At 45.8% G+C, this 18,520-nt stretch overlaps 1 protein-coding gene across 15 annotated transcripts in view; it reads right to left on the reverse strand.

The window, feature by feature from the left end:
* LOC137225380 (uncharacterized) overlaps positions 1 to 18,520 on the reverse strand; it is a 132,457-nt gene that overhangs the window by 103,736 nt on the left and 10,201 nt on the right. For 9 of the 15 annotated variants that reach the window (XR_010943819.1, XR_010943818.1, XR_010943817.1 and 6 more), the window contains one exon: positions 5,855 to 5,965. Coding sequence is in view for 10 of the 15 variants with exons in the window: in XM_067739326.1 (XP_067595427.1) it covers positions 5,855 to 5,965 (111 nt within the window). In the remaining 5 variants the exon portion in view is untranslated. Of the gene's footprint in view, positions 1 to 1,534; positions 2,892 to 5,854; positions 5,966 to 18,520 lie in introns of those variants that run through there. The other 6 variants (XR_010943816.1, XM_067739330.1, XM_067739329.1 and 3 more) reach the window with 2 other exon arrangements.

An 18,520-nucleotide genomic window follows, 5' to 3' on the forward strand; every position in this document is an offset into this window, starting at 1 on the left:
AGGTGCCCCATCACATATCGAGTTCATTTTGTACAGCGGCACAGAGAAATATCTATGAGAAGGTACATCCTGGCAGCAAAGTGAATTAGAGTTTTCCAGGGAAGCAGAACCAGTAAGACATATGTGTGTGTCTACTGTAAGGAATTGGCTCACGTGATTATGGAGGCTGACAAGTCTCAAGGTCTGCACTGAGCAAGCTGGCGACCCAGGAGAGCTGATGAGGAAGGTCTAGCCTAAGACCCGGGAGACAAGGTGGTGGAGCAGAAGGGCAGGAGCGCACCCCACGAAAACATCAAAATCACAACTAGGGGCTTCCCTGGTGGCGCAGTGGTTGAGAGTACGCCTGCCGATGAAGGTGACACGGGTTCGTGCCTCGGTCCAGGAAGATCCCACGTGCCGCGGAGCAGCTGGGCCCGTGAGCCATGGCCGCTGAGCCTGCGCGTCCGGAGCCTGTGCTCCGCAACGGGAAAGGCTGCAACAGTGAGAGGCCCGCGTACCGCAAAAAAAAAAAAAAAAATCACAACAAACTGCTGAACAACCACGGACCAAAAAATCACTGGAAGCTACCAGAAAAGATATCCTGTATCCAAAGACAAAGAAGAAGCCAGAGTGAGACAGTAGGAGGGGCACAATCACGATAAAATCAAATCCCATACCCGCCAGGTGGGTGACCCACAAACTGGAAAATGATTATACGGCAGAGGTTCTCCCACAGCAGTGAAAGTCCTTATCCCCATGTCAGCTTTCCCAGCCTGGGGCCTGGCCTCGGGAGGAGGAGCCCCCAGAGCGTGTGGCTTTGAAGGCCAGCCGGGCTTGACTGCAGGAATTCTGCGGGACTGGGGGAAACAGAGACTCCACTCTTGGAGGGTGCACACAAGGTCTCGTGTGCACCAGGACCCAGGGGAAAAAGCAGTGGCCTCATCAGAGCCTGGGCCAGACCTACCTGCTGGTATTAAGGGTCTCCTGTGGAGGCAGAGGGTGGCTGTGGCTCAGCATGGGGACAAAAGCCTAAGACCCAGGAGAGGCGCTGTCGTATGTTGCAGGTGAGGGCAGGAGAAGACCGACGTCCCAGCTCAAGCACTCAGGGGGAAGTTTCCCCTCATTCAGCCATTTTGTTCTATTCAGGTCTTCAACTGACTGGATGATGCCCACCCACACTAGGGAGGGCAATCTCCTTTACTCAGTTTAGCAATTCAAATGTTAATCTCATTCAAAACACCCCACAGACAAACCCAGAATTATGTTTGACTAAATGTCTGGGCACCTTCAGGCCCAGTCGGGTTGACACATAAAATTAACCCTCTGGGCTTCCCTGGTGGCACAATGGTTAAGAATCCACCTGCCAATGCAGGGGACACGGGTTCGAGCCCTGGTCCAGGAAGATCCCACATGCCGCGGAGCAACTAAGCCCGTGCGTCACAACTACTGAGCCTGCACTCTAGAGCCCACGAGCCACAACTACTGAGCCCATGTGCCACAACTACTGAAGCCTGTGCGCCTAGAGCCCATACTCCGCAACAAGAGAAGCCACCGCAATGAGAAGCCCAACACCGCAACGAAGAGTAGCCCCTGCTCGCCACAACTAGAGAAAGCCCACGCGCAGCAACACAGACCCAACGCAGCCAAAAATAAATAAATAAATATATATATATATTTTAAAATAAATTAAGTACTGGCAGTACTTAAAATAAATTAAGTACTCACACAAAGTACTGGCAGTAACCTTGGTGCCCAACCCAAGGGGATTTATAATTAAAGTGTAGTAGAGGAAAGTTTAAAGTATAGTGCTCACCAGTTAAAAGTAATAAACCTGTTTCATATTGCAACATGGATAAAACAGAAAATTATGAGTTAACAAGGTAAAAGCAAAACAAAAATACAGCTGTCCCTTTGTACCTGCAGGAGATTGGTTTCAGGACCCTCAGCAGATACTAGAATCCAAGGATGCTCAAATCCCTCATACAAAATGGCGTCGTATTTGCATATAACCTACCCACACCCTCCCGTATACTTTAAATCATCTTTAGATTACTTATAATACTTAATACAATGTAAACACTGTGTAAATAGTTGTAAGTACAATGTAAATGCTAGTTGCTGCCACACAGCAAATTCAAGTTTTGATTTTTGGAACTTTTTGGAATTTTCTTTTTATTTGGAGTATTTTTGGTCCATGGTTATTTGCATCCACAAATGCAGAACCTGAGGCTATACAGGTCTGACTGTAATCCTATTTTTATTTGCAACCCTAGAATGAGACCCAAAAAAACCTGCTCCCCCAAACCATGAACTCATTATGATATTCAACCAAAAGACAAAGTTCCTCCCCAAGAAGAATGTGTCTGTCACCACTGGAGGTAACTTACTTACTCTGAAAAATGATCATTGAAGGGAAATAACTGAATAATTATCTTGCCTTCACTTTAGGAACTATATTTCAGGGTGACCAAATAGGCCTGAATGATGAGAAAGGGCTCTGTTTTACAGAAGGATACTGTAACCAAAAGCAGGGTCCAGCTGTTCGCTCCTCAAAAGCCAATAAAGAGGCAAAGTTGGTGGAAAGGAAAGTTTGCTTAATTTTGGATGTCAGCAATGGGGGTGGGGCAGACTCCTGTCCAAAGGTCGACTCCCCCTACAAATGACAATCATGGGCCAAGGGCTTTCATAGACGGAGGGAGAGGGCTACGTGCAGAAACAGCACAGTCAGCTCTGACGGTCATCTTGAAATTGGTCATCGGTGGTCTGACCAGCGTCATCTTGATTGTTTTAAGTACAGTTAATCTTCAGTTCCAGGGTCAGTGTGTTCCCATTTCCTTGAGGCCAATTCTTGGAATTGTGGCAGCTTACGGCATGGCTACAGTCTGGTCATCATTGTAGTTAACTTCTCCCACCTGGTAGGAGTTTCAGTATCTATAAGACAGCTCACAAGATATGGCTCAGAATATCATCTATAGCCCTTGAGAAGGAACTAATGGTCCTTGACTATGCTTAATGACTAAACTATTATTATTTAGTCTTGTTGGACTGTTTTCCTTTGTTTCTGCATTTTCTCACTTCTCTGATCAGACTTATTCTTTAGCTAAAGTTTTTTCACAGACAAAAGGCAGGCTGAGGACATGGGGTGGGGCAAGGACCATAGGGTCCTGTTCTGTTTCAATACCAGCTAATTAATATGGAAAAATCATAGTATAAAATCACCATTTTGCAAACTCTGATAAAATAATTGATTCAGGCAACATTAATCAATAGATGAGAAAACCTTTGGGTGAAAGACTGATGGGGGACAGAGTGTCAAGTGTCATGCCAGAGGATACTTGCTGGTTGAAAGAGGGAAACAAAATTCTTCCATGAGGGATCAGGCTCTCATCACCAGAACTCACCAAATCTTAGCATCGTTAGCAATGGGGCAACCGGATTATTTTGAGCAACCTGGTGTGTTGAAATACAAAGCACAAGACACTGCACTGAAGTATTCTTACTTCAATATTTAATATTTTTGTTAATACTTTGTTTAATATTTTTGTTAAGTCTGAGCAGGATTTTAGGTCTAAATTCCAGGTGACAGGAAGTAAAGGAGACAGGTTAAATGACCCCATGAGGGAGCAACCAACCAAATCTAAAATGTGGGACATTTTGCAGGAAAACTGATTTGGCTTGCTCAATAAGACACCGGCATTTAACGCAGGAAAAGCAGGGAATTGTCCTACATTAACTCAAACAAACCAGCTGTAATAAAGTGGTTTTTAAAGGACAACTGGGAAAATTTGAATATGTGCTGTGCACAAAATGTTATTAGGGAATTAATTTTTTGATGTGTGACAAAGAAATTATGGTTCTGAAAGGTGCTGTCCTCTCTCTCTTTTTTTTTTTTTTGCGGTACGAGGGCCTCTCACTGTTGTGGCCCCTCCCGTTGCGGAGCACAGGCTCCGGACGTGCAGGCTCAGCGGCCATGGCTCACGGGCCCAGCCGCTCCGCGGCACGTGGGATCTTCCCGGACTGGGGCACGAACCCGTGTCTCCTGCATCGGCAGGTGGACTCTCAACCACTGCGCCACCAGGGAAGCCCCACAGATTCTTTTTTACTCAAGGTGTTATGACATCTATAGTCATTCTGGTGAACTTTGATTGTTTGTGTTTTGCATGTAACCATATATCTGGATATCACTCTGTATCAGTTCATTGTTGGTTTTTATAGCAATGTGCTACTTCCTTGTGTGGACATGCTATAATTTATTCAAACAATTTCTTACATATGGACATTTAGGTTGTTTTGAATATTCTGCGTTACAAATTATGCTGTAATAAATAACCATCACAGTTTTTTTTGTATTGCTAGAGGTAATTGAGGGTAGTACCCAGAAGTGCTATTTCTAGGTCAAAGGGTAAATACTCTGTAATTTTCTTAGCTATTGCTCAATTCCCCTCAGCAGAGGTTGGACCATTTTGTGGTGCCCACTTCCAGCCTCGCCACAGAGTGGTTTGTCAAGATATTGAGTTTCTGCTCTTCTGATGAATGACAGGTGCATCGTCACTTAGGTGTGTCTCATCGTGTGCAGAGAGGTTGCATCCTTCCACCACTTCCAGTAAGTGGCTCCTAAGACCTTATTTTAGAGAAATGGCTTCCATTCGGGCTCCAGGTGCTTATTCTTTGGCCCCAGCCCCTCTCTCCTCCCTGTCTAGACAGATGAGGTCTGTCAGACTGTAGGAATGGGATCGTCACTAATATCACCATCGTCGTCAAACGTGCCCAAACGTGAGAGGGCACTCAGTCCACCGGCACCAAGGGGGCACATTTCCGTGCAGCTGGACAACTCGCACAGCCCTCCCTCTCACTCCTGTCTCAGGCTCCACAGCAACCTCCCCCAGAGGGTACAGAGAACCCTCCCTGCTGAGTGCTGAGGCAAAGGGGCCCGGAGAGACGAAGCAGCTCACCCAGCCAGTGAGAGGACAGTCCAGTCCAGAGACCATGAGCATAGAGTCCTAGTCAGTGCCTGCAAAGTCAGGGAACTGTCCCCAAGACTACTCTCACTTCTGACACCAGAGGCCAGCTCAGGGTCCCCACAACCACCGCCAAGTTCAGTGACTCACTAGAAGGACCCTCAGAACTTGCTGAAAGCTGTTATACTCACAGTTACGCTTTATTATAGCAAAAAGATACAGACGAAAACCGGCCAAGAGAAGAGATAAATAGGGCACAGTCGGGAGAGGTTCCTACTCCGCGTCCGGGTAAACAAATGTAACTGATCAGGACACTATGGGGCCTGCCGGGGACAGACCCCTCCCCCCACGTCCTCTGCTTTAGCTCCTCTCTGAAGCGCCTAGATAACAGTATCAGATGCACATTTCCTGAGCTGTTTTACAGATGCTAAAACCACCACCAAATGGAGAAAGCGAACTATATGATGACCATGAGCACATAGCCCCTGGACCTACTGGAGCCTAATGACTGATAATGTTACCACCACTCACCATCAACCAATCAGAGAACAGTGCATGAGCTGATCACTCACCCTGGGACTCCCCTCCCTCACTTTGCCTTTAAAAACACCTCCCTGAGTGCAAGTGTTTTGAGCATTAGCCGCACTGGACTCTTCGTCTGGTGCCTTACAATAAACGCTGCACTTTTCTTCACCACAATCTGGTGTCAGTAGATTGGCTTTACCGCCAGCCCGTGGGCAAGTGGACCTACATTTGGTTCCACAACACAAAGGCACTCTTATCAGGCAGGAGAGCCTAAGGGCTTAGAGATCACCTCTGGGGAGCTGAGGGCAAAGAGCAGATCTCTCTTTGGGCAAGGGTAAATCTTTATTACACAATGCCCTTTCCTTGTGATACATTCATACAAGGGAGGGTACCTGCTCATGACCTTGGAGGAAGAGTCCAGCCTCTGCGCCCACGTAACTGGCATGAAGAAGAATCCCACTTGGCTAAACAGCAGGACTGGGAAACGGACAGCAACAGCCAGTCTGCAAGAAAAGTACAGTAGACTGGTTATTGAGAATTCACAACCAGTGTTTTTCTCCACTCATCAAAAATGGAAGAAAAACGTCAGTTTGACCCCACTGGGCTGTTGCGTCAGGCCCAGCTGGCCTCAGTATCATTTCTGACTTCATTGCATCCAGAACCCATAGGTGGTGCCAATTTTCAGCTTGGGCAACACATAATTTTAAAAAGAAAAAAAAAAGGGGGAAATCTGAAAGATTAGCAAACCTCTTTCTTCCATCGAATTACATTTCCCAGTTGAGGTAATGTTACAATGAAGATTGCCTTGCAATTTGTACAAAAGGGGTAAGTTCACAGCTTTATTCACTGTGGGACTGTTGTTGACACTTGCAAAAATCTTCCACCTCCAAATCAGACAAAGGTCAATTGAGAGGAGGCAGCCAAGCCTTACTATTTAGGGATGGGGGAGGGGAGAGGAAAGGGAGCAGGGGATTGGGGGTGGCGTGGCGAGGGGGGCTGGGAGGGAGGAGAAAAAACTTTTTGGTTCACCTCACAGGCTTTCTCCACACACTGGGCTATCCTGAAGGAGGAGGACAGAGTTTTGTTTTCTCTCGAGGTCCTCCAGCCCACCCAGTGTCCTTCTCAGGATTTCCATGCTCCTCCAGCCTTCCTTGGATAGGATGCCAGGGCCACAGACAGATGTTTTCTTTCTTTTTTCCTTTTTTTTTTTTTTTTTTTTTTTGGGTTATGCCTTGTGGCTTACAGGATCTCAGCTCCCTGATCAGGGACTGAACCCAGGCCACGGCAGTGAAAGCCCGGAATTCTAACCACTAGGCCATCAGGGAACTCCCTCAATTACATGCTTGGTCTGGGGCTTCAGCTGACACTCCCAGACGGGGGTCTGTTACAGTCTTCCAAATCTGGAGGTCTGTGGATTCATCCCAGACACCTGATCTGTTCAACCATCAGTTTCATGGCTGACTCTTTCTCTGTGTCTTCAGTGTGAATATGACTCAGTCAAAATATGACTTCCCATCACATGGGCCATTCTGGTCGCCCTGAAAGGGATTTCCCAGCATCTTGGGCTTCCACAACGCCAGTTAGATACTTTCTTTCTTTCTCCAGTTTTAAGCATCTGGGAATCTCAGCCAGGCCTAAAATCAGAGGTCCTCATCTATCACCTCAATTAATGAACAATAAATATTATATACCCGGCTGGTTTCTATGTAAAATGTTTCTAGCACCAATTCCATTCCATTGTGCGAGGGGAGGGTGTTGGTGGCAGTAGGGAGGGTGGTTCCCAACACTATCCAACAAGTCTCCAGACACCAGCTCAGTGTCCCACAATTCAACTCTATTCTGACACTGCCTACTCAGAGATGGCATCGTATCCCACAGGTTAAGGGCTCAGTCTCACACGCCTACCCCCTTCCCCAGCTTCGGAAGCCAGGCATAAGGCCAGCTGATCACCTGTGCTTCTGACCAACCAGCTACAGTGTCGATTGGAGGTTCCAACAAGACCTCTCCTTGAGTTTGATTAATTTACTAGAGCAGCTCACAGAACTCAGAGAAACATTTAATTCACTAGATTACTGGTGTATTATAAAAGGATATGAACAGCCAGATGGAAGAGATTCGTAAGGCAAGGTATGGGGAAGGGGCGTGGAGTCTCCATGCCCTCTCCAGGCATACCATTCTCCCCCCATCTCCAAGTGTTCACCAGCTCAGAAGCTCTCCAAACCCTATCTTTTGGGGGTTTTCCGGAAGCTTCATTTAATAGGCATCATTGATTAAGTCATTGGCCATTGGTGGCTGATTCGACCTCCAGCCCCTCTCCCCTCCCTGGGGGTGAGGGGGTGGGACCAAAAGGTTCAGCCTCTAATCACGTGGTCAGTTCTTCTGGCAACCAACTCCCACCCTTAGGGGGATCCAAAAGTCATCTCATTAACATAAAAAAGAACATTCATCCTTCTAGTCACTTAGGAAATTGCAAGGATTTTAGGAGCTCTGTGTCAGAAATGGACGAGGACCAAGTATATATTTAATTACATTACCATACCATGACCCAAATATCCTTTTTTTTTTTTTTTTTTTGCGGTACGCGGGCCTCTCACTGTTGTAGCCTCTCCCATTGCGGAGCACAGGCTCCGGACGCGCAGGCTCAGAGGCCATGGCTCACGGGCCCAGCCGCTCCGCAGCATATGGGATCCTCCCGGACCGGGGCACGAACCCATGTCCCCTGCATCGGCAGGCAGACTCTCAACCACTGCGCCACCAGGGAAGCCCCAAATATCCTTTCTTTAGGAAAATGCAGAATTGGGGATCATAAGTATCCCGCATTTTGTTTTGACATCAATTGATTTAATCATCAAATACCTACTGAGGGTTTACCCTGTGCCCAGCGCTATGCTGGCACTGGAGGCTTAATGATGAGCAGGGTAGGCGAGGTCAAAGTTGAAGAAAGGCACCGCTGTGAGATGGCTTTCAGTTATTTTTCATTCTGAAGGGAAAAACCCTCTGAGACCTGAAAACTCTACCTCTGTCTTGTCAAAAAATAAACTGAGGTGTATTAAATGTTTTAAGAGTTTGAGCAAAAGTTAATTTGATTCGGGCAGCATCCAATCTAGGAAGTGGAAAGGAGCTCTGAGGAGCTGTACAAAATGAAAGACTTTTATAGGTAGAAGGGAGCAGAAACAAGGACGTTATACTAGGCAAAAATGCCAGGTGGTTAGAGCAGGTTACTTTCCTTTCGAGTTTGTCAGGCAGATGACCTAACTAGTGCTAGGAGTCAGGCGATTCTAGGAATCAGGTGATTCCTGATTGACCAGTTAAAGATTCCATTTCTAGGAGAGCAGAAACTGTAATTAAGTTGTCTTGGTTTGGTGACATGGGGCTTAACATAAGCGACTCCATTTGGGGCCTGTTGTCTTGTTTTTAACCGTCTCAACCAGAGGTGGATCTTACATCTTATAAAATTTATCTTAGTAGTATTTTTAATAGTTAAGCATTTTAAAAATATATAATAAAATATTTTTGAAAAAAGATTACCCAGTACCCTAGCATGGTAAATTCAAATGGCCCAGAAGGGATCACAGGTAAGTCAACCGCTCCTTCCCCCAGAACTGGTAGGAGAAGTTTAGGCTTCAGGCCTGCAGGGGGACCTCCTAGCCAGCTCTCCTTTCTCCTCAGGCCTATTCTAGATCCTTGGACCCGAGGGCTCTGGCATGCTGGGCAGAGGGGGGGTGGCGGCAGGGGTGAGACAAGTCCCCAGTCCCCAAGAAAGGCCTTGGGTTCACATATCCAACCAGCTGTTTGGGGTAGGGATGGAAGTTACTCATTCTCAAATGCTTATGGATGCCAGACACTGATCCAGACATTTAGCTGGGATACATCACCTTCTTGCAGGTGAAGAGCTGGTAAGGGGTGGCTGGATGAGTGCCTGGTGTGAGAACCAGGGCAAAAAACCTTCCCCCACCCCACTATTCTTAACTGCATACTAAACAGCTTCCTGTTGGCAGGGGGGCAGTGCAAGTCTTTTCTTCCTTAGTCACCTACAATGCAAGGGATTTGTAGCCACCACTGATGCCTCTGCATGAACAAAGGATCCCTGAAGGATGTTATACTCTACTTTTCTTCAACAAAAACTGACCTTGCAACACAGGAATCCCAGTGAACTACCGATTTTTCATCTTTAAGCAGTGCTGTACGCTGCCAGTTCTAGACAAGGAGCCATTTCTGATTTCTAGAAGACTTCTTGCAGCCAGTGGGTTGGAGACGAGGCCTGGCTGTAAAGGACTGAGAGTGGAATTCAGTTACAGGGCCTGCTGTCCTGGGGTTGCCTCTTGTGTTGGAAATTACCTGCTGTGAAATGATGTTAAAAACAACCGCTCTTCACTCTTCACTGTTCCTTCCTTCCCTCCTTCCATTTATTTTTAATTGCGGTAAAATATATACAACATAAATTTTACATTTTTAAATTTAAATTTTTAAATTGTGGTAAAATACACATAACATAAAATTTACCATCTCAGCCATTTTTTTTTTTTATGGTACGCGGGCCTCTCACTGTTGTGGCCTCTCCCGTTGTGGAGTACAGGCTCCGGATGCACAGGCTCAGCGGCCATGGCTCACGGGCCCAGCTGCTCCGCACCATGTGGGATCTTCCCAGACCAGGGTACGAACCCATGTCCCCTGCATCGGCAGGCGGACTCTCAACCACTGCGCCACCAGGGAAGCCCTATCTCAGCCATTTTTAAGTGTACAGTTCAGTGGCAACAGGTACATTCACATTATTGTGTATCCACCACCACCATCCATCTCCAGAACTCTTGCATCTCACAAAACTGAGACTGTGTACCCATTAAACAACTTCCCATTCCCTCCTTCTTCCAGTCCCTGGCAACTACTACTCTACTTTCTGTGTCTATGAGTTTGACTATCTAGATACTTCACATAAGTGAAATCAAGCCGTATTTGTCCTTTTGTGTCTCACTCAAAAGCATAGCGTAGGGCTTCCCTGGTGGCGCAGTGGTTGAGAGTCCGCCTGCCGATGCAGGGGACACGGGTTCGTGCCCCGGTCCGGGAGGATCCCACATGCCGCAGAGCGGCTGGGCCTATGAGCCATGGCCGCTGAGCCTGCACGTCCGGAGCCTGTGCTCGGCAACGGTAGAGGCCACAACAGTGAGAGGCCCACGTACAGCAAAAAATAAAAAAAAAAAAAAAAGGATAGCGTAATGTCCTCAAGGTTCACCTGTTGTAGCCTGTGTCAGAATTTCTTTCCTTTTTAGGCTGAATAATATTCTGTTGTATTGATAGACCACATTTTGTTTATCTATTGATCTGTCCATGGACATCTGGGTTGTGCCCACATCTTCCCTCTTGTGAATTATGCTACTATGAACCTGGGTGTACAGATACCTGATCATGTCCTGTTTTCAGTTCTTTTGGATGTGTACCCAGAAGTGGAGTTACCCTCCTCACTTTTCTTAATTACAAACTAAATGACTCTGTGCTGGGAAGAGAAACTCAGGATGAACGTGCAGTCTGTTGGATGTTTACCACCAGTTTGATAACCCAGCCGAAGGCTTCTCATTTAAAAAAAAGAGAAAAAGGGATTTCACCTTCTCACAGTTTTGTATAAACTCCCACCCACTGACACACTTTCAAACATACCTCATTTCTGATATAACTGTCCTCCCTCTCTCCCTCTCTCTTGCCAGAAATTACAACCACCACGGATACCATACTCTTATGAGGTACTTTGCCTACTCACGTCAGAGCTGTATCATAGAAAATTAGCCCTGAAAAGCAAATACTCCTTCACTGTAGGTATGGACTTTCACACAATCTCTTGTCTTAGATTTACGTAAAAGATCAAGCTCCATTTAAGAGAAAGAACAAAGAAAAGATGGTGACCAAAAATGCCTGAAGTGGATTAAACAAAAAATAGATCAGCTGCTCAAGAGGGAACAGGAAACAACTAGCAATTCACAGACTTAGAAAGTCAATAAACACAAGGAAGTGTGCTCATTTGCATGAATAATCAAATAAATGGCAATTTAAAATGAGATCTTATTTTTACCTCTCAGACTGGCAGATAAAGAGACCAGTATTACGGAAGTTTGATGAGGCTGTACGGAAACAAACACTGAGGGTGGGGATGGAAATAACTGCAACCTTTTTGAAGCACAATTTGGCCAAAAAAACCCCTATGGCTCAGCATTTACGCTTTTAGGAATCTGTATTTCAGAGGCATTTCACAAATCCATAAGAATACCCGTACAAGTCCATAAGAAAACATGCAGCCTCTGTTCTAATAGCAAATAACTGAAAACTTCCACGTGTCCATCCAAAGATAAGTTCGAGTCCTAACAATTAGCACCTGTGAATGTGACCTTATTTGGAAATAGGATCTTTCTAGATATAATTAGTTAAGATGAGGTCATACTGGATTAGGGTGGACCCTAAACCAATGTCTGGTGTCCTTATAAGAAGAGGAGAGGACACACACACATACACACAGGGAAGAAGGCCATGTGCCCATGGAGGCAGAGATTGGAGTGATATAGCCACAAGCCAAGGAATGCCTGGAGCTTCCAGAAGCTGGAGGAGGCAAGGAAGACATCTTCCTTAGAGCCTCTGGAGGGATCAGAACTCTGTTGACACCCTGATTTTGGACATCTGTCCTCCAGAACTGTGGGAGAATACATTTCTGTTATTTTAACCTATCCAGTTAGTTATAATTTGTTATGGCAGCCCTAGGAAAGCAATACAGTAGGGGATGGCTCAGTAATGATACATACACGTGACTAGGGATGGGTGTGAGACCCTCAACCTATTCCTTATTATGCTTTGGATTTTTTTTTTTTTTTTTTGCAGTACGTGGGCATCTCACTGTTGTGGCCTCTCCCGTTGTGGAGCACAGGCTCCGGACGCGCAGGCTCAGCGGCCATGGCTCACGGGCCCAGCTGCTCCACAGCATGTGGGATCTTCCCGGACCGGGGCACGAACCCGTGTCCCCTGCATTGGCAGGCAGACTCTCAACCACTGCGCCACCAGGGAAGCCCTATGCTTTGGATTTTGAACTATGTGAATATAGTTCCTTTCATAAAAATAAAATTTAAACAATTAATAAAATATCATTCTACTTCTTTCCCTATAACCTAGTTGTTTGGGTTTTATTTATTGCACTTTAAAGTTACAGTAATGGAGGACAATTATATTGAGTTTTTTCATAACATTTTGAATTGGAAAGATCTAAGAGATTGCCTAGTGTGGTAGGCAGAATAACGGCTCCCAAAGATGTCCACATCCTAATCTCCAGAACCTGTGAATATATTAGGTTATATGGCAAAGAGGAATTAAGTTCACAGATGGAATTTAGGTTGCTAATCATCTGACCTTAAAATAAAGAGGTGGGACTTCCCTGGTGGCGCAGTGGTTGAGAATGTGCCTGCCAATGCAGGGGACACGGGTTCAAGCCCTGGTCCGGGAAGATCCCACATGCCGCGGAGCAACTTACCCCGTGCGCCACAACTACAGAGCCTGCGCTCTAGAGCCTGCGAGCCACAACTACTGAGCCCGTGAGCCACAACTACGCGAGCCACAACTACTGAGCCCGTGAGCCACAACTACTGAAGACCGCACGCCTAGAGCCTTTGCTCTGCAACAAGAGAAGCCATTGCAATGAGAAGCCTGTGCACCGCAACGAAGAGTAGCCCCTGCTCGCCACAACTAGAGAAAGACTGCGCGCAGCAATGAAGACCCAACACAGACAAAAATAAATAAACAAATAAATTTATTTATTTATTTTAAAAAATAAAATAAAAAAATAAAGAGATAATTCTGGCTGAGCTGGGTCAATGTAATCACAAGGATCCTTACAAATGGGAGAAGGAGGCAGAAAAGTCAGCGTCAGAGTGATGTAATGTGAGAAGGACTCAATTGGCCATTGCTGACTCTGGCCTTGAAGATGGAGGGAATGGCCATGAGCCAAGGAATGCAGGCAGCCTCTAGATACTGGAGAAGGCAAAGAAATGGATTCACCACAAGACACTCCAGAAGGGAACAAGGATCTGCTAATACCATGGTTTTAGCCCAGTGAGACTCCCATCTGACTTCTGACCTCCAGAAACACAAGAAAATAAATCTGTGTTGTTTTAAAACACTAAGTCTGTGGTAATGTGTTATAGCAGTAACAAGAAACTCATCCATCTTGTCAACCCCTCGTTCTGTAGAAGAAGAAACTGAGATACAAGAACACCAGAGAAAAGAATCAATACTCTACCCCAGAGGTCCTGGTTAATAAGGGTGTTTTCACTATAAAATGTGTACACGAATAATTAGAGGATAAACTTCCTTTCACCTCGTACACATTTTGTCAAAATCAAACTTTCCTGGAACATTTAAAAAATGATTTGCTCTTTGAAAAATTCAGCACATTAACATTTCTGGAATATTTCTCATCTTCAAAGCAAAAATAAACAGTAGGGACATTCCACACTCACTCTCAAACCAACTTATTAAGAACCACTTTTTTAGGACTTGCCTATGGTTCGCCATAGTTTACCGTCCTGAATTGTAATTCCTCTGCTATTCCCAAATAAACTCATTTTCCTGTTGAAATAACTGGCTCTTAACAAAACCAAACCGAACAACTTTTCCTCCCAGCGGAACTGGTTTGACTTCCCTTCCTGGTAAAACTGGACTAAATTTCTCACTTCAAACCAATGCAGTTTTTATTCCAATGCAAATGAAGAGCTTTATGAGAAGAAAAACATACCATGCTGGTTCACACACAATGAATTGCATATGTAACAGGATTGCTATAAATTTAAATACCTGTTAATTGTCAAGAGTAATAAAAAGGTCACTTCTAGAATTAATGTGATTCTGAACCCTGTTATATAAGGCATTAAAAGGTTAACTCAAAGCATGTTTGTAAGAAAACTGGTAAGGGCAAAAACAGTCTTGATCAAGTGGCATATGAAAGAAAATTATTGTTATTTTGAGTAACAGAAAACCAAACATACCCTAGAGACCTTAGGTATTTAGTGTGTGTTTTGTTTGAATCCAGACACATGGGAGTCTTACAATGTTTAGTTACTTTAATCATGCTTAACATGTAAAATTAGAATAACCAAGTAAGAACAATGATGTCATTTTAGACTTTAAAACAAATTTCATGGTGTGGGTCAAAGAGTGCCGGCCTGGAATCTACCCTGGTTCGAGTCGGGGTTTTGCCATTTCTAGGCTGTGATCACCTCCCCAAAGTCTTAATTCTCAGTTTGTAAATTGGGAATATGCCTGGCCTCCTAACAGGCGCTTGTGAGCACAAAGTGGAATAGGAAGTGTGAAAGCAATTCATGGACTTGACTCTGCGCCTAGGACAGTCTTGTGTAGGAGGGCGGAGCTCGGAGTTGACAGGAGATGATAAGGCCTTGGGCACAGATACCCCTACAGTGTAAAACACCGGCCCTCTCTGGCAAAGAAAAAGTAGAGACCTATGACAATACAAGCAGTTTCTAGTTCAAGTTCATAATCCAGTCAGTTCTTTGCACTGGAAATTGCCCTGCTGCTGGTACTGGCCTGACCTTGCCAGTGACAAACGGGCACCTTAATCTACTGCCCTGAACTTTCTGTGGTTTCCTCCTCAGGATGACTTTCTCTCCTTCCTTTGTGTACCAGTTAGGATGCTTTAACAGGCAAGTGAAGAAAACCCTTCTCGAAGTGGCTTAACGAATCAAGGGGTGCGTTATCTTGCGGAAGAGATCCAGAGAGAGGATGGTTCCCGTTAGTTAACTAATGGGCTGGAAAATGCTATCTTTCAGCTTGACCATCCTCAGCTTGTTTTTACTCACATCATGTTTGCAGGATGGTTGCCCTAGGACATCCAGGAGAAAAAGCCAGACCAATTCTTTCTGTAAATCTTTTTTAAAGAAAGAACATTTCCCAGAAGCCTCCAAATGACTGCCCCCCACGTCTCATTGACCCGAATTGAGTGGGCGTCAGGCTTACCCTTCTACTCCTCACTGACATGCAGAATGGGGTGACCCTGGCAGGTTTAGACAACCAGCATTTTCTCCAGTCACACAGGTGAGGTTAGACACTGGAACAAAATCAGGGTTCTGCCAGTGTGGAATAAAGGGAACAGGACAGTTGGGCAGGCACTCAACAGTGCCTGCTGGAATTGGAAAATAATCTTTATAGTTCTGTCTACGGTAATGGCATAGAAGTTGAAAGGGAAGGTCCATTATTACCTTTCTTATCTTAGATATTGAAAAGACATCACAAACTGTGTCCAAAATGAATCTACTGATCTTTTCCAAAGAAAACCTGCTCCATCTACACTCTTCCCAACCATCCTAATTAATAACAACCTCATTCACTGAGTCAAAACCCTGGAATCAGCCTGGACTCCTCTCCTCTTGCACCCAATATTCTAACCATCAGCAAATCCTATTTGTGTTGCCTTCAAATTACATCCAACTTGGGACTTCCCTGGTGGTCCAGTGGTTAAGACTCCATGCTTCCACTGCAGGGGGTGCAGATTCAATCCCTGATTGAGGAACTAAGATCCCACATGCTGCGTGGCGTGGACCAAAAAAAAAAAAAAAAAAAAATCCAACTTGGGGCCCAGGAAACAAAGTGTGGCAGGAAGTTGGGGGAGAGGCTCTGCATAAAACCCAGCCATGCTCTGGTACCAGAGACGAGGGAGCACCCTTGGCCTAGAACGGGGTCCCCATGATGGGAAGCTGCAGGAGTGACACTTCTCCAGGTGGCTCTATGGACTACGGATGGGAACAAGAAGCCTGAGCAGAAGAGGAAGGACAAGGCCATATGGGGGCTGCAGCTGACATTCTGGTTTGTGGGCACTTGTGAGCTGCTACTTTGGGCATGCCCAGAAATAACTAAGGACACGGGGTGAGGAAGAAAAGGGCTAATTTCAAATAGAGCTGGTGAGGCTTGTGCCAGGAGGAAATGCAAACTGCCTTTATTTTGTGCCCACAGGCTAGTTAGGCGCTTTGGTGCTATAGGCGGTTAACTCCAAATGTATATACAGGAAGTCCCCTACATACGAACGAGTTCTCTTCCGAGAGCATGTTTCTAAGTCCAGTTTGTTCGTAAGTCCAACAAAGTTAGCCTAGGTACCCAACTAACACAATCGGCTCTATAGTACTGTACTGTAATAGGTTTATAATACTTTTCACACAAATAATACATAAACACACACACACACACACACAAGAAAACATTTTTAATCTTACAGTACAGTACCTTGAAAAGTACAGCAGTACAGTACAACAGCTGGCATCCAGGGGCTGGCATCGAGTGAACAGGCAAGAAGAGCTACTGACTGGAGGAGGTAGAGGAGGTGGGAGATGGTAGAGCTGAAGGGTCATCAGCAACAGGAGACGGAGGGCTGCAATTCTACTCACACCTGACGCTGATGGAACGCACGTTCGCCTCTTTGAAAGTTTGCAACTTGGTTAGTATGTAGAGGACTTACTGTAATGGGGATATGTTTTGAAAATATTAAACCACTGTGTTTTGTTTCCCTCTTAAATCACATTCCCTGGCAGTCTTCCATCTCCAAGTTTTTTTGTTTGTTTTTTGTTTTTTTTTTTGCGGTACGCGGGCCTCTCACTGTTGCGGCCTCTCCCGTTGTGGAGCACAGGTTCCGGACGCGCAGGCTCAGTGGCCATGGCTCACAGGCTTAGTTGCTCCATGGCATGTGGGATCTTCCCGGACCAGGGCACGAACCCGTGTCCCCTGCATTGGCAGGCGGACTCTCAACCACTGGGCCACCAGGGAAGCCCTTCCATCTTCAACTTTGAGCCACCAACCTCTTTGTCCCAGGGAGGGAGAGCTTGTTTATTCCTAGAACAAGGAAGTAATTGCTTTGAGTTCCAAAGATGATTTTCTTGAGGCCGTAGCATGGGGTGAACAGGCATCCTGGTCTGCCTACGGCAGTCCGGACTACTCTTGTGGTCCTGGCATTATTATTATTATTAACCCATTTAAGCATCAAAGGTATCCCTGTCTGGACAATAAATTATAGTCATCCTCACCTTAGAAGATAATAGTTTGAAAATCTTTTGTTGAGAAGAAAGGATTTTCTAAGTCCCTTTAGCATCCATTAACAAACCAGGTATCAAGTTTTGCGAAAAGACAATAGGATTGTACTTGAGATCGGGGTAGCAAGAAATCAGGGTAGAAGGTAGACCAGTGGTTCTTAAAGTGTGGTTAGCACCAGCAGCAGCAGCATCTCCTGGGAACATGTTAGAAATGCACATTCTCAGGCCCCATCTCAGATCTGCTGAATTAGAAACTCTGGGGATGGGGTTGAGTCATCTGTGCTTTAATAAGCCCTCCAAGGGGTTCTGATGCAGCGAAAGTTTGAGATCCTCTGAGGTGGAGAAAGTAAAACACTCTTCCTTCAACATTATGGGAAGGGAGGGAAAAGGAGGGAGCTGTAGAGCAAGCAAGTGGCGTGTGCCACTTGGGTCCTCACTTCCTCTCTCCCTGTGAGTGCTGAGGGCTGAGGTAGAAACACCCAGATGAAATGGAAGATCTTGACAACTTTAGGAATGCCGCTGGCATTCATACAACGGTGGGTGGAGGAGGAACAAAGTTTTAAGAGAGGATCCATGTGGATACATTTCAACATGGTGCCAGGGCAGGGCAGTGGGGTGTAGAGGGAGCTGTCAGGATAGAAAAGTTGGAGCAGTAAAATGTGGCCTGTGCCTAGCACCTGACGTTCCTGTGGGCCCCCTTGCTGGGATACGAAAAGGCCGAGTTGACTGGGGACCAGCAGAAGACTGGGGGCCATGCAAAAGAAGTGGAGATTTGGTGACAAGATGGCAGTGGTCGGAACCACAGATGATAGTGGTGGGACGAGTCACGCCATAGCTGTCACCGGTCCAGAAGCAGAATGGACCAGCTGCTGTGCAGCAGAAACCAACGGGGATCCTGATGACAACACGTGGATAGGCAGTGCCCTCCTCTATTGCTGCCTGACTTCTGCCAACTAGATGCCCAGAGTCCATCCTGGGGTGCAACAGCTGGAAAGGGAGGAA

Source organism: Pseudorca crassidens, chromosome 5, assembly GCF_039906515.1.
Source record: "Pseudorca crassidens isolate mPseCra1 chromosome 5, mPseCra1.hap1, whole genome shotgun sequence".
NCBI classification, from domain to species: domain Eukaryota; kingdom Metazoa; phylum Chordata; class Mammalia; order Artiodactyla; family Delphinidae; genus Pseudorca; species Pseudorca crassidens.